This window comes from Hydra viridissima, unplaced genomic scaffold (genome assembly GCF_058129835.1).
Source record: "Hydra viridissima isolate aposymbiotic clone 2 unplaced genomic scaffold, HvirCarnegie_v1 scaffold_2, whole genome shotgun sequence".
Classification (NCBI taxonomy): Eukaryota; Metazoa; Cnidaria; class Hydrozoa; order Anthoathecata; family Hydridae; genus Hydra; species Hydra viridissima.
The window spans coordinates 22,510,394-22,535,029 of NW_028324301.1; the positions used below are offsets into that span (position 1 = coordinate 22,510,394).

General features: G+C 30.4%; 3 protein-coding genes and 1 long non-coding RNA gene across 6 annotated transcripts; 1 reads left to right on the forward strand and 3 right to left on the reverse strand.

Annotated features, from left to right (window-relative positions):
- The first annotated feature begins 4 nt into the window (after positions 1 to 4).
- Positions 5 to 3,262, forward strand: LOC149892475 (uncharacterized). The gene is made up of 3 exons (XR_016450361.1): positions 5 to 402; positions 554 to 701; positions 1,081 to 3,262. It is a non-coding gene; the product is annotated as an uncharacterized LOC149892475 (long non-coding RNA).
- A 2,691-nt stretch (positions 3,263 to 5,953) lies between these two features.
- Positions 5,954 to 7,949, reverse strand: LOC145185427 (carbonyl reductase [NADPH] 1-like). 2 transcript variants are annotated; one of them, XM_090080177.1, is made up of 3 exons: positions 7,789 to 7,949; positions 6,819 to 7,338; positions 5,954 to 6,622 (listed from the first exon to the last, which is right to left on the reverse strand). In XM_090080177.1, the coding sequence occupies exons 2-3, from the start codon at positions 7,315 to 7,317 to the stop codon at positions 6,273 to 6,275; spliced, it is 849 nt and encodes a 282-aa protein (XP_089936303.1). In that variant the 5' UTR covers positions 7,318 to 7,338; positions 7,789 to 7,949; the 3' UTR covers positions 5,954 to 6,272. The 2 variants fall into 2 exon arrangements, with proteins under 2 accessions (XP_089936303.1, XP_089936302.1); XM_090080176.1 differs by lacking the exon at positions 7,789 to 7,949 and adding an exon at positions 7,541 to 7,676.
- A 3,927-nt stretch (positions 7,950 to 11,876) lies between these two features.
- LOC145193805 (potassium voltage-gated channel subfamily A member 1-like) lies at positions 11,877 to 16,197 on the reverse strand. The gene is made up of 3 exons (XM_090078354.1): positions 15,616 to 16,197; positions 12,975 to 14,300; positions 11,877 to 12,516 (listed from the first exon to the last, which is right to left on the reverse strand). Exons 2-3 carry the CDS (start codon positions 14,292 to 14,294, stop codon positions 12,148 to 12,150), a joined length of 1,689 nt encoding a protein of 562 aa, XP_089934480.1. The 5' UTR covers positions 14,295 to 14,300; positions 15,616 to 16,197; the 3' UTR covers positions 11,877 to 12,147.
- Positions 16,198 to 16,918: 721 nt separating this feature from the next.
- Positions 16,919 to 20,997, reverse strand: LOC149892476 (uncharacterized). 2 transcript variants are annotated; one of them, XM_090078355.1, is made up of 3 exons: positions 19,668 to 19,915; positions 19,391 to 19,505; positions 16,919 to 18,560 (listed from the first exon to the last, which is right to left on the reverse strand). In XM_090078355.1, the coding sequence occupies exons 2-3, from the start codon at positions 19,396 to 19,398 to the stop codon at positions 17,018 to 17,020; spliced, it is 1,551 nt and encodes a 516-aa protein (XP_089934481.1). In that variant the 5' UTR covers positions 19,399 to 19,505; positions 19,668 to 19,915; the 3' UTR covers positions 16,919 to 17,017. The 2 variants fall into 2 exon arrangements, with proteins under 2 accessions (XP_089934481.1, XP_089934482.1); XM_090078356.1 differs by lacking the exons at positions 19,391 to 19,505; positions 19,668 to 19,915 and adding an exon at positions 20,803 to 20,997.
- Between the last annotated feature and the right edge of the window lie 3,639 nt (positions 20,998 to 24,636).

Sequence of the window (24,636 nt, forward strand, 5' to 3'; positions counted from 1 at the left end):
CTCCATTCTTAGAAACCAGGTTAAATAACTGCAGTAACTTGACCTGGTTTCTAAGAGAAACCTAGTTTTTATGTCACATGGTTAGCGTGAATCACAATAATGCCAACCTAACCGACCCAAGAACTCATATGAGGTGATAGCGTACACATCAAGGTACCCTGTGATGCAAACTTTGAAATCATTTTGTTTTGTCCGCGGAAAATAACTTCATTTGATTGTTCAAACTGAGTGAAATTTTGACTTCATAGTGCGCCAAAAAAACACCTGTAGAATGAGAACCACTTTACATAATTTGATAAAATTTGGTGCAAGTGTTGCCTACAAACACACCAAACTTTGGAATAAATTTCGGTTGGATTGGTTTACTGGTTACGGATTTATGGCAGCTTTAGTCTAAATTTTGTTAGTTTTTTGCTACTTATACTTCAAAACGTTACCGATTACTGTGATATTCGGTCACTATTTTCAAAACTATGGTTACATGAGTGTTCTACTATGTAATACCAACAATTTTGATTGTTTAATTGCTACGTGTACCGTTTTTATTTTATAGACCAAAATATTGGTTTGCTATTTAAAGCGTGGTTTGGCTTGGCTTATGCATAGCGTGAAAATCTCAGCATTTCCTAAAGTATAAACTACTGCCAAAAGTTTTGAAGCGTTGAAATGTTAGGAAGGGCAGAATAGTCCTTTAAAGAGCGGTAAAAATCGTTTTTAGGACTGTCTCATTAAATAAGATCTCGTTTAAATTGTCATTAAGTGTGACAAGTATCGTTAATTTAAATAGTTATAAGTATGTTAAAAATTATAATTGTTAATAAGTGTCATTAATAATTGTTAAAAAGTATTACTAATTTAAATAATTATAAAGATGTTAATAATTGTAAGTATGTTAAGTGGATTGTTATCCAATATAAATTTAAATTAAATTTTATAAAAGGCAGAGTTTGATTTAGTAAAGTTAGATTTAGTGAACTAACACAATGCCAAATCAAGTAAAAATTCATGATGAAAATTGAAAGTTTGTGTGCTTGCTCTGTCTGAAAAAATGTTTAAGACAGCTAATTGTTTTCCTAGCAGATTGAATATGCTAACTGTACAAGACCAAGATCAATATAAGTGGTTCTCGGCTACCACAAGGACTCTGTAGATTGTGTAGAACTACTTTGCACAGGAAACAAGAGGGGAAAGAAGTTGCACTCCCCCTTTGCAGAGCAAACTACCATTGGGAAAGAACCAAGTATGCGTTTCAGCACATGCCTCAGCTTTTTAGGAAAAGGTTTGCCACACCAATGCTCTCAAATAAAGATCAGATAAAAACCTTCAATCTTTAGCAGCAAATGATGCCAAAGCAGCCGAACAAATTGCATCTCAAGTTATTTCCAACAAAGAATTATCCCCGGAAGGAAATATTCGACTTGCTAAAGCATCCGGCGGGCATCCACTTACAATAACCCCCGGTAAATATTTATATTTAATTATTTTTTACACGCATATATTGAAAGAAAGTCTTAACTGTTAAGAAATGAGATTACATAGATTTCAGGAAATATATTTTCTAATCTCTTTAAAAACGAATAATTTAAAAGCTTTACCAAACTTTCTAAACAAAGTTTATTGTAAACATAAAATATGCATGTTTTGGTTTCAAGTCAAAGTATTGCCCTGTCAAGCGCTCATCAAGCGCTCCAAAATTGACCACTCCAGCTTTTGTAAATGTATAATTAAATACGGGGCTGTCAAACAACGGATTTAAAGAACTGGTCAAAACTATAAACCAAACATCAAACAGCAAGATGATAGAGCCAAATTTTTACAAGAATTCCCTAGGAGCAGGTCAACACTTAAGTGATTTCTTCACCTGCAGTGACTTAAAAATCACCGACGGAAAAGGAGATTCTGGTACAGTTCGGGTTGTTACTAACTGCAAGGATTTATCAAGTCCTGTGAATCATGTTATTCAATCTTGCAAAATTTCTGGTGGCTGTTTTGTTAAGCTCGGAATTGATGGTGGCAAAGCATTGTCGATAATGTGTTCAGGGATGAAACCAGCTCACCGCCATAAAAACAGCTTCTCACTCAAAGGACTGGTAAAGACACTGGAGTCAAGAGACAAATTCTTGTTGTGGTATTAGAAGATTTGCCAGAAATTCACTCCAATATTGAACAAATCTGGTCCCTAATTAATGTAAATGGTCTTAAACTAATTTTAGATTGTGATATGAAAGTTGTAAATATAATTTGTGGTCTTCAAACCCATTCAAGTATGCACCCTTGCACATGGTGTGACGTCAAATCATAGTGTCTTGCCGAATCTGGAAATTTGCAAACAATGGGCTCAATCAAATCCAGACTCGAGTCTTTTCAGCAATCTGGCGGGGATGTCGCTAATGCAAAACTGTTCGGCAAGGTAATTCGAAAGCCATTCATCAGCGGGCCTAACAATGTTCTGATTTTGGAAATCATCCCACCTAGGGTATTGCATTTCCTCTTAGTCAATCATCTTTTCAAGATCTTTAAAACTGCTTGGACAGATGTTATTAAGTGGCCAGCTGCTCTCCACAATCAACTTACCCCATATCATAGGGGTCAGTTCGACGGAAACGAATGCAGAAAGCTTCTTTAAAATGTTGAAGTGCTGCAGCAACTTGCTGATACAAACTTGGTTCCCAATATCTTTCACATAATTGAAGCATTTAAAAGTTTTAATTTAGTTGTCAAAGCTTGCTTTGGATTCATCCAACAGCAGGACTTCACTGAAAGAATTGAAAATTTCAAAAGTTAACTGGTGCAACTTAAAGATAACTGGTGCAAGCGTAACACCTAAAATTCACAGCGTCTTCTACCACATCAAGGATTTTATCAGCCATTAAGGATTCCCCCTGAGGCCCTATAGTGGACAAACTGTCGAAACCGCTCATCAAGATTTTTATCAACATTGGTCAAGGTATAAGCGAAAGAATAATCATCCAGAGTACAAAGAAAGATTGTTGTACTACATAACTGATCTAAACAGTTAGCATCTTTAAAGAACTGCTAGCATGATTTGAGTAATTAGAGCTAAGGAGCAGAAAATCATACCTTACGGTTTATAATGTGAGGAGGGAGAACTAAAATAAAACCGACGATCGATAAAAAACATTCACAAGATGATTCACCAACTATAATAAGAAAAGTTTAAAACAACGATCGGAAAAGATACCCACAAGATGACTCTTCACATAAATAAATGATAAAGCAAAAAGAATTAAGTTAAAAAAAACAACTGAGAAAAGCGACAATTAGAAAACGATAAAGCGACAATTAGAAAAGTCAAAAACAACGATCAGAAAAGACTTATACACGATGATTCACCAATCTATCGCGTAAGTAAACAATAAAACGGTAAGAAGAAAAGTTAAAAACAACTGAGAAAAGACGTAAACACGAAGACTCATCAACCTGCCATATAAATGAAAAGAACTCGCAACTGGAAAACAACCAAAAAACTATAAAAGCTCAAAAAAAGAGAGTCTAACAGAATTGGAGTGATAGAGATTAGAGCGACTGATGAGTACGGTCGTCTCTTTAGAGAGAGTGGAAGAAGAGTTTTAAAAAGGAGAAGGAAGACGTAATTTTAAAAGAGAAAATTTTAAGAAAGTTTTAAGAAGAGTTTTAAAAAAAGAGAGAGAATTTTATGATAAGGAGATTACTTTGATGAACGAGCAGTTTTATAAGCAGTTTTATAAGCAGTTGAATAAAAGAAGAAAAAAGAAAATTTTAATATTTATTGTTGGAGAATAACCAAAAAATTTATTTAAAGAAGAGATATTTGTAATAAAAGAAGATATAAAAGAAAGAGGAGTGATGGATATAAACAGTATTGAACACTGTAAGAAGCGTAAGAAAATATTACTTGTAATATATGAAAGTTATAAATATAAGAATGCTAACCATTACACATTAATAGAATATTTGTTGAGTTTTATTACATTATAGAATATACTGAGGATGGTGAATATAAATTTAGCCCTTCTGATTAAACCTTGCCCACTCCTAACCAAACTATCCCCAAACTTCGCCCTTTCCTAACTAAGTACTCCCCAGACCACTAACCTCGATCCCAACCTCCATATACCTATTCCACACAACTCTAAACCCAAAATTTACCCTTACCCTTACCCTCACTAACTAAATAACAAACAAATATTAAACAAACATTAAATTAAATAAATAACTTGAAACATTAAAAACGCCACCCTCACAATAATGAAGATTTTAACCAACTTTATCCTTAAACGCTGTTAATTTAAAAGGTTTGAATTTAGATATTACATTTAAAAATAGTGTTGTAGAGTGTTTGTACTAAAAAAGTATATCGAGCTATTTGTTAATAAATTCTTTGTGGAGAAAATCAATGGTCTTAAATTGTAATCAGTTGCTATTTAATGGTAATATAATGTAAAAAAAAGGGTTTTAATAGTTATTTTATCACTTAATTTTGAAGGTAAATCTTTTTAAGAAGGTTTCAAGAGTCAACAAAAATATGTTAACAGAGACGTATTTTTTTTTTTTGTTCTGGTAGTCTTCCGACCAGATTTTACACTTTTTTTTAGGGTTTATTTTCACTTTGACAGTAGTTTATACCTTAGGAAATGCTGAGATTTTCACGCTATGCATAAGCCAAGCCAAACCACGCTTTAAATAGCAAACCAATATTTTGGTCTATAAAATAAAAACGGTACACGTAGCAATTAAACAAATATAATCAAAATTGTTGGTATTACATAGTAGAACACTCATGTAACCATAGTTTGGAAAATAGTGATCGAATATCACAGTAATCGATAACGCTTTGAAGTATAAGTAGTAAAAAACTAACAAAATTTAGACTAAAGCTACCATAAATCCGTAACCAGTAAACCAATCCAACCGAAATTTATTCCAAAGTTTGGTGTGTTTGTAGGCAACACTTGCACCAAATTTTATCAAATTATGTAAAGTGGTTCTCATTCTACAGGTGTTTTTTGGCGCACTATGAAGTCAAAATTTCACTCAATTTGAACAATCAAATGAAGTTATTTTCCGCGGACAAAACAAAATGATTTCAAAGTTTGCATCACAGGGTACCTTGATGTGTACGCTATCACCTCATATAAGTTCTTGGGTCAGCTAGGTTGACATTATTGTGATCCACGCTAAACGCGGTCACTTTCAATGATATATTATATATACTAGATGTCTAACTGGCGGGTTTTTTATTGGACGAAAAGTGAAGCCGCTTTTTTTGTTTACAAATTGAATCCGCCATTTGTAATAAGGGCAAAAGCTATATCCGACGTGCGAAATAAAAGTTAAAAATACATGTTTTTGCCCGAATTAGAAATGGCTTCCACGGCTTCACTTTTCGGATCAAAGTTTAGACATCTGGTATATATAATATATCATTGTTTTTCTCAATATTCTTTTGCCTAGCCCACTAGTTTCCACTCTATTTGCTATTTTCCGTTCTAACATTGTTCTACTTCGACGTTTTTCAGCTCTGATGTAAGCAAAATAAAATCGAGTTGAGTTGTTTGTTTCAAATGTAAACAAATAAATGCAAAAAACTACCTTTAAACTGTGACAAGATTAGATTCAGTAAACTAAGTCTATCTACGAACTTGTGCTAATACGTTGAATGAGTAACAGAAATTGAAAAAAAGTTTTCTTCCAAATTTTTGTATGTTCTACTTAATAAAAATCCTTTATGAAAAGAACAAATTTGAGCATTCGTCCCGTAAACTTAGTTCTTCCAAGGAAATCTTTTTTGCTAAAAACTTTGCTGGAACGACCTTAAAAAAGATCCAGTAGAAAAAGGTAAAAAGTTTTCACTTTGTTTTAAAAAAAAGATTTTCTGTTATTTTTGGTTTCAAAAAAGCCATTTTACACATAGGGTCTTTTGAAATAAGGAAAGTAGTTTAATACGAGAATAATCTTTCAGTCATTTTTATTATTAAAAATAAACTTTGAAATTCCACTTCAATAGGATCTTAACTCTAGTTACAAAAATTTTAAATGCATACTTTTTAAAGTTTTTATTAAATGTTTATTTAAAAAAAAAAGGTAGAAAAGCTACAAATTCAAAGGTATGAATAAACTTATTTTCATAAAACAACAAAACAAAAAAAAAACAAACAAGAGCAGATTAACAGAATTAAATATAATAACTATCACTTGCTGTTTTTTCTGAGGAAAATATGTTGCTAAGCACATAAAAGATTTAAATGTATAAACTTCATTAATGTTTTTTATCATAAAGGTGGATAGGGTACAACATTTCTTAGCTTATGAAAACTGCCCTTTGGCACAGACTTATTTCCTGTAGGAAGTAAAGCAAGATAAGTAGGTGTATCAGCACCCTCATCAGGTGTAACCATATTAGGATACTTTCCACCGGTCATATCTGTATCAACAAGGCCCGGACAACAGGAATTCACAATAATATTAAAATCTGGATTCTTGTCAAATTCCTTTTGTTGAAGTTGTGTCAATATACAAACACCAACTTTGGACATTCCATATGCACACTTAGACCATCCATTTTCTTCTAGTACATTATTTTTTGCATGTTCCACAAACAATAAAAATAACTTTTTTAAATCTTAAAAAGAAAATTTAAAAAGATAAAAAATACAACTAATAATAACAATTTAGATAACTAGTAACACCTGATTAAGCTAGTTTGGCTAGTTAATTAATTAGTTTAGAAGAGGCACTCACTAATACAAATTTATTTACACCTTAAAAAGTGTTCTTTTTCTTTTTACTGCTCAAATTTTTTTTTAATGAAAACTTACCATCAATACTTAGACTTCTATTTTTAAATTCTTGCTTACGACTTTCAGATAATATGTTGAAAGTGTATTCACTTGCTAAGCTAGATATATGAACAACTCTGGCATTGGGTTTCAAAATCGGAAAAAGAGATTCACAAACCCAGAGTGTACCAAAAAAGTTGGTATTGATTGTAACTTCTACTTGCTCTGATAAGGAGGCATTGCTTGATTCTTTATAAGCAATACCTGCATTGTTTATTAGAACATCTAAGCCCCCATGTTTTGAAAGTAAATGATTGCGTAAACAATCAATGCTGCTTTGATCAGTGATATCAAGCTGATGATACTCAGCATGCAAATTTAATGCAGCTAAATCCTGAACAGCTTTAAGCCCCATATCTTTATTTCTTGATGTCAAATACACAATCTTTTCTTCTTTATCCTGCAAAAGTAGTTTTACTATAGATTTCCCAAGCCCTTTGTTTGATCCTGTCACAACAAAAACACGTTGCTCTGGCATCTTAGTTAAAGTTTAGTGCACCTATACAAAAAGTTGCTATACTATAATTAGTTTAACAAGTATTATACATAACTTACATATCAGATATACTGCTAAGATCCGATAACTTATCAATTTTAATTAATTTACTAAATTTGCTCAACTTTATTATATTTTACTAGGCTTCTTTATTTAATATAAATCCGCCTTTTTAATCGACCATGGCTAATTGAAAATTACTCACAAAAAAGACATTACAAAGTCACTTTTTAGATCAGTGGTTTTGAGCATGCTGTCACGATTTAAAGTAAATACGCACTATTTATTTAACAAAGGGGGTGCGAGCAAAAGCATTTTTAGACGATTCTAACGGTTGTATAACCGTCGTGATTCGCAATCGCCACATAATTAGCATCGCGCAACAGTCTGCAATTAAGCATCGGGGTATGGAATAACCGTTTATAATGAATAACAAGCGAAAAAAGTACCTACTTTTGTATCAGGCACTATATAATCGGTATCGAATCTCGGTTTTCTTCTAGTACCGATCTTACTGTATAGATATCGTGATCACGCGATTCTGGTATTGAAGGCATCGAATATATCGGGTTTATTTTAGTACCGATGGTATAGTTGGTATCGCAACTCGATTCTTCACGAAAATTTGTAATTTATTCCTATAAACAATTAGAAACTTTTACTATTGGTAAATGTTTGAAATAGTAAACTTTTACTAATTGTTCTATAATAGTAAAACAACTTAGAAATAGTAAACTCATTGAGTTATATAGTGTAATTAAAATTTTCAAGAATCGTGTGGTACGAAATTATGTCTATTTCAAGTTTCATATCGTAATTTTAATTAATTTTGTGGTATCGTCAATGAAAAATTAGTTTCTCTAATAGCATCGCAATTTTTTATTTACTTTATCATGTGATATCGCTTCCGAAATTTAATTTTTCATGATAAATCTCGCATGGTTTTCGTAATTAAAAACCTAATAACTTTATTTTGTCTTAACAACCCAACCTAAAACTTTGAATATTGTTTCCAAAGCATATTTCACTCTGATAGACAGCGGGATTTTTTATGTTTCAAATTTTTTCAAAAAATGTAAAGTTGTAAAATGTGAGTTGTCTGTTTTTTCTCACTTGTCTTCATTTGAAGTTGGTGGTTGGTTTTTTCCCTCTGATTTCAATTTCAAGTTTTTTTTTGTTGGTTTAAAAAAGTACATGAGCATCAAATATTTTCTGGTACTGGTGATGAGGTTAGAATGACTAGAACTTTCCGTGCAAATTTTGCGAGAAACGGGTAAGAGTTAGCCGTTAATCTCCACTATTTCAAGATCTTTGTGCATAATATAATCCTGAAGTTGGATTTGTCAATTTGCCGCTCAATTGAGCTGTTTGATTGGTTCGGGTAAAAAAGTTGATAACTTGAAAAACTGGATCTTTTTTCACACCAAATGTCGTAAATGATGTTACAAAGAGTGAGGGGTTCGGATTCTGCAGCAAATTTGTGAGCTGCTGAGATTGGTTAATCATATAATTTTTTTAAGTTCTTCAAGAGAAAGCCTTTTGTAACTGAATCCAGCATGTGTGCTTTTGAATACTCTACCAACTCTGATCCCAAATTTGGAAAGTAGAAAAAGAGGTTTTCAAATAGATTTTTTGCAGCCTTGGTTTGAATCAATGTCTTTGGTGATCCTTGTATAGATCCTGAATTAAGGTCGAATGGTTTGATGAAGTTTTAGCTCTTTCTGTCTTAATAAAAGTTTGGAGAAGAGAACTGGAATACAGGTTTTGAGCACTGTAAAGTCAAGAGGACTCGGAACAAGCTTGTCAAATTTTGAACCCTTTGTTTTGACAATCTCAAGTGTAGCTCTTAAATAAGTTAATAACTTTATAGAATAGAATTCGCTAATTTTTTTACAGAATTAGACCTTACAGGATAGTTTGTTATTCTATCTGGTTTTATAAAGCAATTTATCTGCACTTGAGAATATTGCGCGTCTCATTAAGTTTTCTGAGCGAGTCCTTCTGTAAACATGAGCAACCAATAAAGAGCACTTTGTTAGAGCACTTTAAAGGACCTTTGTTTCATTAGAAATTTTGTGAAAATTAGGTGAAGAGTGTAATCAGCATAAAATATTATATTTTGAATTTCTGTGCTTAATTCCATGGCCAACTTGACATTAAAACCACCATTATTTACGCACGACGTGTGTGTTTCTTTTTCTTTTTTTCTTTATTTAATTGCAAGGTAGCCATGAGTGAGTCTAACTTTGCACTTGTTTGACCTCCAATATGAGTGTCATTAAAAGGTTTTAGGCCTACTAAAAAATCTTCGAGTTGAGAATAATCATTGATGAAATTCGTTGTGAAATGTCTCTCATATAGAGGCTTGTTTCCACTTGTTCCGATATCAGTTATGAATGCTGTGCCACCAAGTCTTTTGAATGGCCTTTTTTACTTATTGTTGAACGGAAACATGAATCAGTAATACGACAAAGGTAGTTTCTATCTGGAGTATGTTGTACTTGACTTGACAGTCATTTTTGGATCCACCATGTTGATAACTATAAAATCTTTAACTAAAAAGAATAAGTCCAGTGAACAGTTTTTTTCGATATTGTTTGGAAAAAAAAAATTCGAATTTTTTCAAATTTTCGAAGCTTCGAATCTAATTATTCTAGTAAGAGTAATGTAAAAATTAAAAGTTGAAAAACTAAATTTCTTTAAAAAATATTTTACAAGATAAAATTAAAAAAATTAACTGGATAAGAACTCATTTTCTCCTAACTTTTAAAATTGGAGATAGAACAAAATAATTCTAACCTCGCGAACTATTAAAACTATCAACTACATAACGTCATCGAATGCTCCAGCACCTTCCGTATGGAATCACACTCCTCTTTTGATCCTTACGAATCATACAAGTAGCAACTGAGGTATTTTAAAGGCGTGCGCCGCTCTTGAGCATTTCTTCGCAAAAGCGTGTCGGTTTCTCGGGGTCTATTTTTAGCTTCAATATTTTCCTCGTACGTTTTTGAAACATCTTTTCTTTATTCTTCATGGTTTTTCGCGTTCTCGTGACAAGGATCTTATTTAGCATTAACTACACGTTAATAAAATTGTTAACTGATATAAAATAACTGATATAAAATTACAAATCCGTAAAACTGGGAGCAAAATTAGAAATCCGCACAATTTGCTACAACGATGTAAATTAGTGCGACTTTAAAGTTACTATCGCATATTAGTCTTTTTTTTTTTTTTTTTTCGATGACTAGAATAAGGTAATAATTTGATAGTAGTAACAATTTCGTTTTTATGATTTTAGTTCAGTTTCGTTTTTGCTTATCTCATTTCAGTTTTAGTTTCGTTTTCGTTTTGTAGCTAATTTTAGTTTTCGTTTCTATTTCGTTTTTGAATATTATATTCAGTTTCTATTTCGTTTCAGTTTTAAAAAAGACATCGTTTTTATTTCGATTTTATTTCGTTTCCCATACTGAAGCCGAATATACAGTCTAAGAGCAGTGCAGCCACTGACTAATACACGTTAAAAGACTAAGCAACTGAATTCAGTGTTACTGTAAGCAGAGCAGTGTAAAGAGATCTCTCTTACATCTTGTATGTCTCAAAAAGTTTTACAGCAAGGCAGGCATAAAACTTAATATATCATGAATGAATATTGACTAAGCAAGTATTTCAAGTATAACTTTATCAAGTGTCAGGATAAGACAGTGTCACGTAGTAATCCAGTTTATTGGTGCACAGCAGGCTTATTTGTAAGTGCAACAATGCGGTATCCCAAATATATATATATTATAAATTATTATAATAATATCATGAAGATAATAAACTATCGTTCCTAATAAAAAAGAAAAACTTTTTTGTTTTTAGTTCGTTTTTTTACAAAAAATTTAAGTTCTTATTTCGTTTCCGTTTTTTAAAAATCCTTTCGTTTTTTCTTTCATTTTCGTTGAATGAAAATGTTTAATTTTCGTTTTTATTTTGTTTTCGTTAACGAAAATAAAATTGGTATAACGGATGAGTATTTCAAGGTCTAAGTGTTTTATGTGACAAGGAATGTCGTTCCTTTCTACAATTCGATTTTACTTCGCTCTACCTACCAACTCACTATATGAGAAAAGAGGATACGCTGCTAACGACCTCTGCCTGAAAAAATGCGAAGAGATTTTTTTCTTTTGCATAACTATACATGTGTGCGCCTGGTTTGTTTTGAATGGTTTCTGCAACCATATTATGTTACAGGGTATCAATTGTAATGAAATTAAAAAACACTAAAGGTTTCTTTACAGGGTTTTTTTGTTGTTTTTTTCTGCTTTGCTGAATTTTATCGGTTTGTTTTAAAAGTACATAAAAGCTAAAGTTCGGAGATCAAAAATTTAGCAACATTTTTTAAGCTTTAAGGCATAGCAATCTGCATTTACAAAACCAACATGTGTTGGTTGGATTGCAATTTAGGGGTCTACAAATACCCCAATCGGTAATGAATTTTTGACGGAAAATATTCTTGAAGTTCAAGCGGATTGGACACTAAGAGTCGTGAAAAAAGTTTTAAAAAGACCAAATACAAAATTACACCCAAAACATTTTTACACTAGTAAAGCAAAAGTAAATGCAATAAAATCTGGTTTATGAAAAGGTAGATCAAAACAAGAATCAACAATTCAACCATATTTTTTTGCCACGTGCGACTTGTTAGGAACAAAACAAAGAAGTAATTTAAAGTTTGTTGCTTTCTATAAAAGTTATATTTTTTTAAATCTATAAATACTTTTAAAAATTTCGCGATACTTTATGCTTGAAAATTTTTCTTTAAGTTTATTCGTCTTCGTTTTCGTTTTCAAATTTAAGATGAGATCTTCCAGACAACTTTTGACTGACGTGCCTGTTATGCTTTTCCATTTCCTTAATGGTTGCTTGTCTGCGGATCTCGTCTTCTCTCTGGGGGAGACGCCAAGCAGGGATATTGAAAGATGAGTTTTTATTTTCCATTTCAATACCGTTTTCATCCCTTAATTTCTGCTCTTTACTTGATTGGAGAACGCTTTGGTGCATTTTTTTGGTTCTTTCGCGGTTGCAGAAATAATCAAAATTGGATACTATGACAGGAACGGGTAAAGCAATTGAGAGCACACCGCAAACAGAGCAAAGTCCACCAATAATTTTTCCCCAAAACGTTTTTGGAACCTTTAGGCGACAGGTAGAAAAAATTAAGAAATAAAATATTGCAAAACAACCGTTGTAGAATAAAAATGAATTTCATAAAGCTGGAATAGAAACGAATTTTTTTATATATCTAAATTTAGTTGAAATCATGACAAAAAAATGGTACGAGACCCATTTACACTAAATTTATTTTGCGAGAAATCGCAAAACCTATTTTTCAAGGTTTTTCGATTTCTGGCTTTCAGATGAAAAAATACACACACCCATCACCAACAATAAAAGAAAACATTTAAGATACATAAAATCTGTTTGGATTTTGTTTTCGTTACAAACACGTGGCACTTAAAAATTTTTTTTTTTTTAAGTTTATTATTTCAAGTTTTAATAATTAATCAACGAAAACGTTTTTTTTTTTTTTTGAAAGCATGAATAGACTTCACTTGTTTTATTGCTAAAAAATCAAAGTAGAACAATCTTACCATATCTCCATACCCAACAGTGCACATTGTAATGATGGCCCACCAGAAAGCGTCTGGAATACTGCTAAAGTTTTCAACTTCCAAATAATAAATTGTACTTGAAAATAAAACAACCCCAATTCCAATAAAAAAAATAAGCATTCCAAGTTCTTTGATGCTTGCTTTCATGGTTTGTCCGAGTATTTGCAGCCCTTTTGAGTGTCTTGATAATTTAAAAACACGAAAAACTCTCACGAGCCTCAGGACGCGAAAATTATCGAGTCCAACATTCTCGACGTGCTTTCTAATTGCAACAGTGAAATAAAATGGAAGTATTGACAGAATATCAACAAAATTGAGGAAACCTGTTAGAAATTTAACTTTGTTCGGGGAAGATATAAGACGAAGAATGAACTCTACTGTAAACCACGTCACAAAAACACTTTCTAAGACATCAAAGGTTTCTTTCCAAAATAACTTTGTTTCGGTTGTCTTGTTTGCATTGAAATTTGCTTCAGATTTTGGTTCAGTTTTTTTTTCAGTGCAGCGACAGCTACATATGCACTGTCTGTTTTGTGCTGTGCTCTGAGATAATATTGTGGAATTGTTCACGGTAGTCGAGAAAAACTCTTTTTTGTTACTTTCTGAAACTTGGTCACGATACCTTAAATGAACATTAGCTGATACGATTATGGGATGTTCTCTCTCATTTTTTATTGCAAATGTTTCTGTTTTAAAAAATGGTAAAGTCTCTATACAAAGTACTGTAACGGCAAGTACTATCATAGAGACAGAAAAAACGGTCATTACTTTTGCCGCTTTACTTGATTCGGGGTGTTCAAACAAGCACCACACTGTTCTTTGCCATTTCGCTTTTGGCATTATAGAACTAATATCCTCTGATTGTATATCTAATACTTGCTTAATGGCTGTATTTCCGAGTTCAAAAAATTGTGCTTCGGTTACCAGGATGGTCATTGGCAGTGTTAAAGGACAATAAAGCTGACCATTTGACTGATAATAATATAAAATAGCATTAAAGGCATTTCGATCTCTATCGAAGAAGTATTCATCCTCGATAACATCGTAAAATAAGTCTCGTTTATTTTTGTTCCCGAGCAATGATTCAGGAAATTTATTAAGTGTTTCAACGTAGGTTTGGTATCTCTCTCCTGAAACATTAATTGTAATTTTTGCATTTGTAGTTCTTTCTTGGCGTGGTAAGTGATGGTACTTGTGAGTGAGGTATCCATTTTGGCTCATTAAACTACTCGACTTATTCAATCCGAACGTATATCGCATCAATGGGCGGTGTGAGTCTTTATCCTCGTCTGAAAACATCTTTTTCTAAAATCAACTCTAAATATTTTAAACAAGCTATCATCTATGTTTTCTATTCTGAGAGAACGAAGCAATTTATGTTAAATAATTTACAATGTTCTAGTATAAATACTCATCCAATTTTTATCAAATGATTAATCTAGCGTGATTACATGATTACTACATAAACGAATAAATAGTAAAAAAACACTTGATTATGATAGTTGCATGAAAGCTATCTGTGTGCGTTTTTACGATTACGACTGGAGCTAATAAAATCGCTTATATTTTAAAAGACGTTTTTAAAAGAAGTTTTTTTTCTTATATTTTAGAAACAGGAACTAATTTTTTAACTAAAGCTTTTTTTTTTAAATATAAGATAAATTTTACGTAAAAAGTAAATCCCAGCTGTGTATGATCTAACGTTTTAATTCTACAAAATTTTATATCTCAGCTGTGCACGATGTAAGAACTCATTCACAACATGTATAAATTTTTTGATCGAATAAGTAAAAAATTATTAATAGCGTGAAAAAATTAAATCTATTTCATGGAAGAACACGAAAATGTGCGCAGTAAAGAAAAGCTTCATGTTAACACAGATGTTAACAGATCAATGACCAAAAAAAACTGACTTTTAAGATTTAAAATTTGTGCCGATGAGTGCAGTTTTTAAAAGAATAAATATTGTTTAGTAGTTCCTTTTTTTTTTAGTTTTATTCTACTGTATAGACTCTAAAACGAATCTTGAAGGGATAATAATTTCTCATATGAAGAGTTTTTAGTAATGAAAAATAATCATATCGAAAGTTATTCTATGGAAATAAGAGGGGAGACATTATTTTGATATATCGAGATATTCGTTGTATTGAAGGTTCATTGAACAAGCTTATTTTAAAGGCAAATTTTGCCTTTAGTTTCCCAATTAGTTTTTTTTTTTTATAACTTAAGATATTCAACTTTGAGGTATGATGCTTCTCTTGAGCGTAAACAGAATACTTCTCATTATAGTTTAATAAAACGCAAGGAAAGCTGATCAATTAAGTTAGTTGAAAACGGATATTTATCGGAAAAGGACGGGTTTAAAGGGGCACATCTACGACTAAAGATTATTTTTATTTAACTTTTTATTGCATCAGGATTTTTCGAAGTTTTTGGACTTTTATTAATTTATCATTTTTTAAAAAACAGGTCAAAATGAACTTTGAGCCTTTCGGTAGTTTGACCGGTTACGGTAAGGAAACTTAGTTTTATTTTTATACATGAGCAGACTTGAAAAACATTTCAAGGTAATAAATGATGATGCAAACAAAAGAAAAAAATATCAATAGAAAGAACTTACTAGCTGATGACCTTCCTTTACGCTCAACTTCTTCTGACTTCAATAGGTTCTCTTATAACTTGTTTGCTAATAACTTATTTGATATTCAATATTTTTTAAACAGTTTTTTATTAAATCTTATCTAAATCATACTTGAAGCAAAAGATAAGATGAACTTTTTCAATTTTTATTCCTGGAGTTTTTCCCATTAATCTGGGTTGGGGGAGGTTTACAATTCTTCTCTAAATTAATCTAACTCCTCAAAAAAAGTCCGCATCAGTGGCTGTTTTTTAAATCCAAAAACGTTGCACGATTTTTAAGATTTTTTTTCATAGAGTTCGCGAACTCCCAACATATAAGAAAATTCTATGACACGGACGTAGGTGTTGTGTTGCAGTGTGTAAGGCGATCGTTGTTTCCAATTCATGACTATTTAAACAGGTTTTTTTTTATTTGAAGGATTTTAAAATGAGAATGTCAAACGTTTTTATTTTCATTTTAACTTTCTTTTATTCAGTTGGGTGTGAACTTGCTTTTGTTTGTGACTTTTATTTCAAACTTCACTTCAGCTGTTGGAAGTTTGAAATGTCTCCCTATTTTTATATCGACTTGAAACTGCAGATGTTAAAAAATACATAAGTTAGTTTCTCTAGTGACAAAATGACTTACATATCGTTAAGAAAAAAAAAAACCTTTATTCTTTTTTATTTCCCTTTAAGATTATTATAAGTAAAGCGACTGGATTTACTCATTGTAATAGATGAAGTTATTGAATCTGGGCTTTTTATAGCAAACTTGAGTTTCGACTTGATTAAAAGAAACAAAATATAAATGACACACATTGTTTGTATAAAAACTTTTAAATTAAAATTGAGAAAGAGAAGTAGGTCTTATTATGTAAAGTCAAAAAAAAATAAAGAGAGAGAGAGAGAGGAAAAGAGAGAGAGAGAGAGAGAGAGAGAGAGAGAGAGAGAGAGAGAGAGAGAGAGAGAGAGAGAGAGAGAGAGAGAGAGAGAGAGTGATCAATGTTATACATTTGAAAATCAAAATCCAAAGGTTTTTTTTTTCTATGGAAACATAACTACATGTGTTCACAAGCAGAAAAATAAAAGACACAGATGTCAAAGGGCATTAGTAAAGTATGATGGAACAAAAAAGACGCCTGGTCTTACTTACTACATTTAAGATGGGATTTTAAACAAACCACCTTTTTTTTTATTGTTCATTTTCTCAAGCAGCTAAAGCTAGTATGTTATATCACTGTTGTGCTTAATAAGTTAGATGACATTAGTTGGCAAGCAAAATCCACTAAACGTAATTCTTCGAAACTAAATTTTTGAAAAAATATACCTTCACGAAAACTTATTTTTGTAAAAAGAAATCTCCGCGAAATTTAGCATTCTAAAATATAAAATATTTTTTCTCAAAGGACACCTTTGTAAAAATCTCTTACGCTGCTAAAATAACATCGTTTAGAATATCGAACTTCGCCATTTGGTGATTCATCTTGTTGCTTCATGTGAAAGCCAGAATCAGGGTTTGAGTCGGTCGAGGAATTTACCTCTTCAACTGAATCAAATGTTTTACCATCAATTATTGTTGAAGTTTTTTCAGGTATTATTGTTACAGAATTATTTTTTTCGGTAAGACAGCTGTTGCTAGTTTCAATTGAAATGTTATCTTTAATTTCGTCTGCCGGCACATTATTTGTGAATGTTTCTTTACATGACAACACTCCATTTAATGAAAGGTGATTACTTTCGTTTTTTTTTAAATCAATTTTCTCATGGGGCAATGAATGTGCTCTTTTAAATGTATTCTGACACTTTGAGTTGTTGATAGGTGCATACACTGGAACGCGACTTAATGATATATCATTTGATGCAACACAGTTTTGTATGTTTTTTGAAAGGTTTGCAGACTTCTCAACTGAAGATGAACAAAAATATGTATGATTAATTTTGCTTGGTAAAAGATTTGTTGGTTTATCACTCGATATGGAACGATTAAATTCTCTTCTTGTAAAAGGCATCATTGAAGTCTCACACGATGCCGAACGAGTAATTTTTTTTTTTCCAAAAGAGTTTTTTAAAGGTTCGTTTACCAGTTTTGTTGTTTTGTTGTTTGCTCGAACATCCAAATCTTTTTGATCAAAAAGATTTGTTGATTTTTCTTTCAAATTAGGTTGCACGAACTTCTTGGTTTGAAATTCATTCAACGCTTCATAAACTGAACTTTCTTTTGTAACGGTAAAGCTAGTTTGATTTGATGGAGAATTTATTTTTTCTATTGCTTTGTTTTCAACCGCCCGTCTTTTTTGTATAACTTTCTCGTCGATGTTTTTCTTATCTATTTTTTCTGTTTTTTTGCTTTTCGATATTCTCTGTTTATTGTGCAAGTTATAAACTTCTTCGTGCGTAAGAAGAAATTTTTCTTTTGCACGAGGAATATTTTTGCTTTTTGGTTTATTTACTACAATCTTAGAAGCTTTTGGGTTGCTTTGGGCGTGCTCATGATTTCCTATTGTGGGTTTTGAGACAATTCTATGAATATCTTTAGGTTTCAGAGAGTTTTTCTTTTTTCTTATATCCTCAACTCTTTTCATGCCTTTTCTGATGTCGTTGAACGGACATTTTGCACTATATTTACTGTGTGGAAAATATTTATTCCCTTGTGTTTTCGTTGGACTCCTTGATATGGGGTGTTTTAGTTGAGAGCAATCTTTTGATATTTCATAAATAATTGAAGAGAGATTATTAGTCAATTTGTATCCTGTATTGCAAGATTTTTCATATAAATTAGCTGACGTGTGATTGGAATGTGGTTTATCAAGCGATGCACTTTCTTTGCAACAACTGTAGGCATCTACAATTTTAGGCAAATCTTCGTGATAAAGTTCATTATCATGGTTTGAAACTTGCTCTTTCATCTTCAGAACAGAATGATCTGCGTCATGCCATGGAGCTCTAGGAAAAATTTATTTTTTTATCAGTATCAAATGTGTACAATTGTCATTATCAACCATAGGAAAAGCAATTAATTAAAGACATCGCTTTTTAAACTTGTGTTGGTAAAGAATTTGAGAAACAACAGAATAATTGTAATTAAAATGGCTCAGCATATTGACATAAGAATTGATAACCAATAAGTAATCATTAGTCCTACTCATAGCAACAGAATCGCTCATTAGTTGTCATTCTATCTCAGACTGAAAAGCAAACGAGTCTTTTCGAAAAATCAAGTTATCATCTTTGGTTTTCCTGTTAAAACAAATTTTTTCTTTTGTAAAAAATCAGTACAGTAGATCATATTTTTTCCATTTTGGCAGCAAAAAATCTCTATATTTCGCAATGACGAAGAAAAGGTAGCAAACTTGATTATGATTTTGAGCAGACCACCAATTTGTAATTTTGAAAAAAAAAAAAAACATACGCACATAAATACATAAAAAGCTGGTCTGTCATCCTACTAAAATAGAGATAAACAGTTATGATGTTCGCTCGATTAGTCCAAGACATTAGGAACCATTTTCGGAGTTGAAAGTTTGCTCTATTTTAGTCTTGATAAAATCCACTAAGTTTTTTTTTTTTTTTTTGCCAGTTTTTCATTTCTAGTAAAAGTCTGTTGTCTCATCTCAAATTATATAGCGAAAAAAAAAACATAAAATATTTAAATACTCCGTTAAATCATCTTTGTTAGAGTATCTTTGTTATAGCACCTTTGATTACCTATTCTAAAAATTGACTACCCATCAAATTTTTAATAATGGAAGTTCAAATCCAATATTCAATAGTACCTCATCATGAAAATTTTTGAAGCCCAAATAAAACGTTAGCTGCCTCGTTTTGAGTAACACCAATATTTATACCATTTACAGCAATGCTTAAACTACACCAGAGTTAGCCAAAATGCTATAATCACAAAATATCTATATTATGCAATCTTTATAAAACGTGATTTAAAAATGAAAAGAAGTAAAAGCAACCAATTTTTTTTTATTTTTTTTTCAAATCGCAAACAAAAAGTTACGAAACGCGATAGAATATTTAAAACCGTTTGAAAAACGCACTCACATTACAATTTCCAAATCGTCAACTGATCGTGTGTTATGAGGATGCAAGATTAAAAAGGTTTTAGCAGTTTTAAAAATGAGTAATCTTTTTATTAAATGTAGTTAAACGTCTTTTATTTGCTGCGTTCAACACAGAAACCTTTCGCCAGATAAAATATTTATGAAATGCGAAGACTTGTTCTAGACGGCATAAATATTGTATTTGTGCTGTCGACCGTAATAACTTTCGCGTTTTTTGAAGCGCCTTTTATCTTGTTCTTATTTGTCGGTTAATATAGCAAAAACTTAACACGCTCCGTGGTTGTTTTTTTTGAATTTACTCAAATAGAGCGCCCAAATAAAAGATTAGACTTTGAGCTTATGAATTGATAGCATTTTTTTGTTTACTGACAATGGCTCTAAAAATTCTCTTGTTTGTTATTTTAAATAGACGCTGACAATTCTTGTACTAACAAAATAAGTTACGTAAAAATACGGCTTCGAATTACATTATTAAAATTGTTTTTCATGTTTTGGATTTTCATACTTTGTTATTTCGTATTATGTTATTTATACTTTGTGATCAATGCATTTTTTTTTTTATGTTGAAACTGAATTTTTAATACAATAATTCTAATATATTAGAATTTATACATTAATTCTAGTACATTGAATTTATGCATATATATAAAAAGTTTTCGTTTCTTTCATCGTTTTCAAAATTTCTTTTTCAACTTTTTTTTTCAAAATTTCGTTTCTTTCAATTTTGAGAGTTGAAAATTAGGAGGTTTCGTTTCTTTCATCGAGAATTTCGTTATATTTCGATATAACGAAATTCTCGATAAAAGAAACGAAACCTCCCAAATTTCAACAATCAAAATTTCTATATTCCATTTTGGGTTAAACTTAATAAATGGAGTCATCAATAGACCTCGATCTCGGTTGTGAATCTGTGATTTAAACAATTTGTGAATTATTATTAATTATGAATCGAAAAATGCCGACCTAATGAAATTAGTAGCTATCAATAGGTTGAAATAAGGTACTTTCTTTCACAGAGGTCCATGACCATTTCCTCCCATTCTCCTCAAATTATGAACACCTTTAAATGAGAAATAGTTGTTATATTAAAAAAAGAGTTTTAAAAAACAACGTACATTATTTCATCATATTTCCAAACTTTTTGTTTTATGGAGCCAATTGGTTTGTACAGTGAACGACTCGTATGTCAACTTTACAAAACACTTTAAAATAAATCAATAACTAGATTAAAAGATAAAATAAGCTGGTTGACACAAAATAATCCTCTGGCACCAACTAAATCGAGTAGAATTCGAAATATGTTAAACAACTTAATGCCACTTAAACAAATTTTTATATTAGGTTACAAGTTTAATCTCATAACATCACATGATATCGTCACATATTTTTAATCAAACCAAATCACATGCATTATATTACATAACATGTTTGATATGATTACATCATAACTTGTTATGATTACATCATATACTTGATATGATTACATCATTTGTTTGATATGATTACATCATATACTTGAAATGATTACATCATTTGTTTGATATGATTACATCATATACTTGCTATAATAATAATAATAATAATAATAATAATAATAATAATAATAATAATTATTATTATTATTATTATTATTATTATTATTATTATTATTATTATTACTATTATTATTATTATTATTATCATTATTATTATTATTATTATTATTATTATTATTATTATTATTATTATTATTATTATTATTATTATTATTATTATTATTATTATTATTATTATTATTATTATTATTGTTATTATTATTATTATTATTATTATTATTATTATTATTATTATTATTATTATTATTATTATTATTATTATTATTATTATTATTATTATTATTATTATTATTATTATTATTATTATTATTATTATTATTATTATTATTATTATTATTATTATTGTTATTATTATTATTATTATTATTATTATTATTATTATTATTATTATTATTATTATTATTATTATTATTATTATTATTATTATTATTATTATTATTATTATTATTATTATTATTATTATTATAACAATAACAATAATTATTATTATTGTTATCATTATTATAATATATATATATATATATATATATTACGATGAAGTATATAGTTGCGTCTAAATCGTCAAATTATAGACAAAGTTTGACGCCAACATTGCCACTTGAATTGAATTTGAATTAGTTTTAATTTAATGTCGTATTTTCTCACGTATGAATCAGGCTCCCATTTTTTCAAGACAGATATATAAATGTCTAGATGATCGAGGCCTCATAAATTGGAATTGAGTTTTAAAAGTTTTTAGAAAGTAATTTATTAGTTATCTTATCAGTTTTATATGTAAATCTTTCTCATATCCCCATGTTTGTCATAAAGTGTTTACTTTTTTTATTCTGTTTTAAAATTAACAGCTAAAACCGTTAAAAACATCTCATTTTAGGTAGCAATATTTTAGGTAGCAATATTGAGCTTGAAATAAAGTTAATGGTTTTGAGAATATGACGAAACTGTGCATTTGGTAGGGTTTATAACAACTATAATAAGATTTTTGGTTTATGAGAGTGGATCTATAAGTATCATTTCTTAAATATCTTTTGGAGTGTTTTATGGTAACAGGTTCTCGTGATTTTGGTTGAACAATAGTTTGACAAAAGATAAAGTTTTTTCTATCATTTATCCATCATTTTGTTTTTTACTGTGAGAAGCGAAAACAAAAAAAATTATAAACATAATTTTTAATTTTACTCAACTCAAACATAAAACGTATTCTATCAAAGAAAAATGTGAGACAGCCGAAACACCAGGTGGATACACGTGTATAAGTTGATGAAAATATAATCAGTCGCACCATAAAAGTTTAACTGTCTTCGCGATAACGACCAGAAATTGAATTGTATCTACACCGATAAAATGATTATAGTTCAATTAGTAATGTTCGCGACAATTCTGTAACTATTTTATGTTTACAAACAAGCCGAGACCATAGACAAACGCTAATCAAAAGGTAACTGGTAAAACCTGTTATAGAGGGTCGTGACTAGAAGGTTGAATCAAAAACAATATGCGAACTTGAAGAGAAAAATTCACTGTCTATGCTAGAACAATACTTGATTTAACTGCAGATATAAAGAGAACAGTAAAGAAAACCTAGCAAGATTTTATGGGAGAGTTGATAAGAGAATTTTTGGGAGTTTTTTAGAAAGAGAGTTTTGGGAAAGAGAGAAAAGAGATTTTGAATGAAGATATATATATATATATATATATATATATATATATATATATATATATATATATATATATATATATACATACATACACATGGGCGCCGAGTTCACGGGGGCAACAGGGGCAGTGGCCCCCCAGAAATTTATACTAATAATATATAATCACGGATAATTACGGGGGCGAATAGATACTCTCGCCCTCATGATAATCTGTGATAATATATTATTAGTATAAATTTCTAGGGGGGCCATTGCCCCTGTTGCCCCCGTGAACTCGGTGCCTATGTGTGTGTGTATATATATATATATGTATATATATATATATATATATATATATATATATATATATATATATATATATATATATATATATATATATATGTATACATTTATATATAAAAGTAGATAAATAAGGGGATATTTTTAAAGAGAAAGAAAAGATTTTTAAAATGAGAATTGTTCTAATATAAATGTTGTTGTCAAGCTTTACTTAGATTTAAAGCATTAGAAATCAAGGGGTCAATTACAATATGGTATTTATTGTATTGTCTGATGCCTACATAAAATTTGTACGTAAAAATGAAACCGTGAAATATATGCCTTTTTTTTGTTTGTTGCACAAATTATTAGGAATAAAAAGTAGACACGTGATTTTTTAATTTCAAAAAAGTTTAGCTACTTTTGAGATTAGTTGAGGTTTAAATCGATTTATAATTTTTTGGAGTATTTTGTTAATAAGTTGCTTCTAATTTCGAATGTTTATTGGACTGGCCATACATATGCAATTAAGGTAAAAAGTGTATTGTTTTATAGAGAATTTTACCCACAATAATATATAATAAAGAATGTTTATAACCGAGCAATAAAATTAGTTCATTGTATTAAACTTGCAACCACTAAAGATGAGGCAAGATACCCTCGGTTCATTTTATCTTATCAATGTCTTCTCTTATAAGCAAACTTTGGTATTAAAAAAAAAACACACTAGAAAATGTAACAGTATTTGTTACATAGAATAAAGTTTGTTAACCCTATGACTCGGAGCAATTGTAGCTTGAAAGCTTCAAACATTTTTCATGAAAGCTTCAAACGTTTTGATGCTTCATACAATGACCTTTGTCTACTCTCGAGAGTCTTATTGTGCTGTTGACAAACAGCCATTTGCAATTAAGAAAATTAGATGTAATTGGAATAAAGAAGAATAGAGTACATAGGTGGTATTTGAACGAAGATGCTGACTTGTATTACTTTCTAACTTTGTACAAAATAGTGAGAAAAAGGCAACGATTGCTGGTCTGAAGATACCAACGACCACCAATTTTTCGTGATTTCGTGAAAATCTACAGATTTTCACGAAAATGGTTGTAATACAAATACAGATCCGGCGAAGATCCTGCAGCTTTGAATTATGCATGTTTGAATTGTTTACAGAAAAAAAATAGATCTTAAGACAGTGTACTAACGCTAATCATCATTTTAGAGTTATATCATCATTTACACTCAATAGAAATGATGATATATCTCTAAAATAATGACTAATGTCAGTATATGAAAGATATTTCAGAATTCCTATGCAATTTCTTAGGAATCGACTCTCCGAAAACGTTCATGGTTGAACGCTTTCGGAGAGTTGATTCCTAAAAAATTGCATAGGAATTCTGAAATATCTTTCTTCACTTGGTTTAGACATATTTTA

What these genes read in the sequence shown, in the direction of transcription:
- LOC145185427 (XM_090080177.1), bottom strand. Translation starts at nt 7,317, where the DNA reads ATGCCAGAGCAACGTGTTTTTGTTGTGACAGGATCAAACAAAGGGCTT. An exon ending in TAGAAGTCTAAGTATTGATG is followed by an intron (nt 6,623 to 6,818) that starts GTAAGTTTTCAT and finishes TTTCTTTTTAAG; the next exon opens with ATTTAAAAAAGTTATTTTTA.
- LOC145193805 (XM_090078354.1), bottom strand. Translation starts at nt 14,294, where the DNA reads ATGTTTTCAGACGAGGATAAAGACTCACACCGCCCATTGATGCGATAT. An exon ending in CTGTTGGGTATGGAGATATG is followed by an intron (nt 12,517 to 12,974) that starts GTAAGATTGTTC and finishes TGTCGCCTAAAG; the next exon opens with GTTCCAAAAACGTTTTGGGG.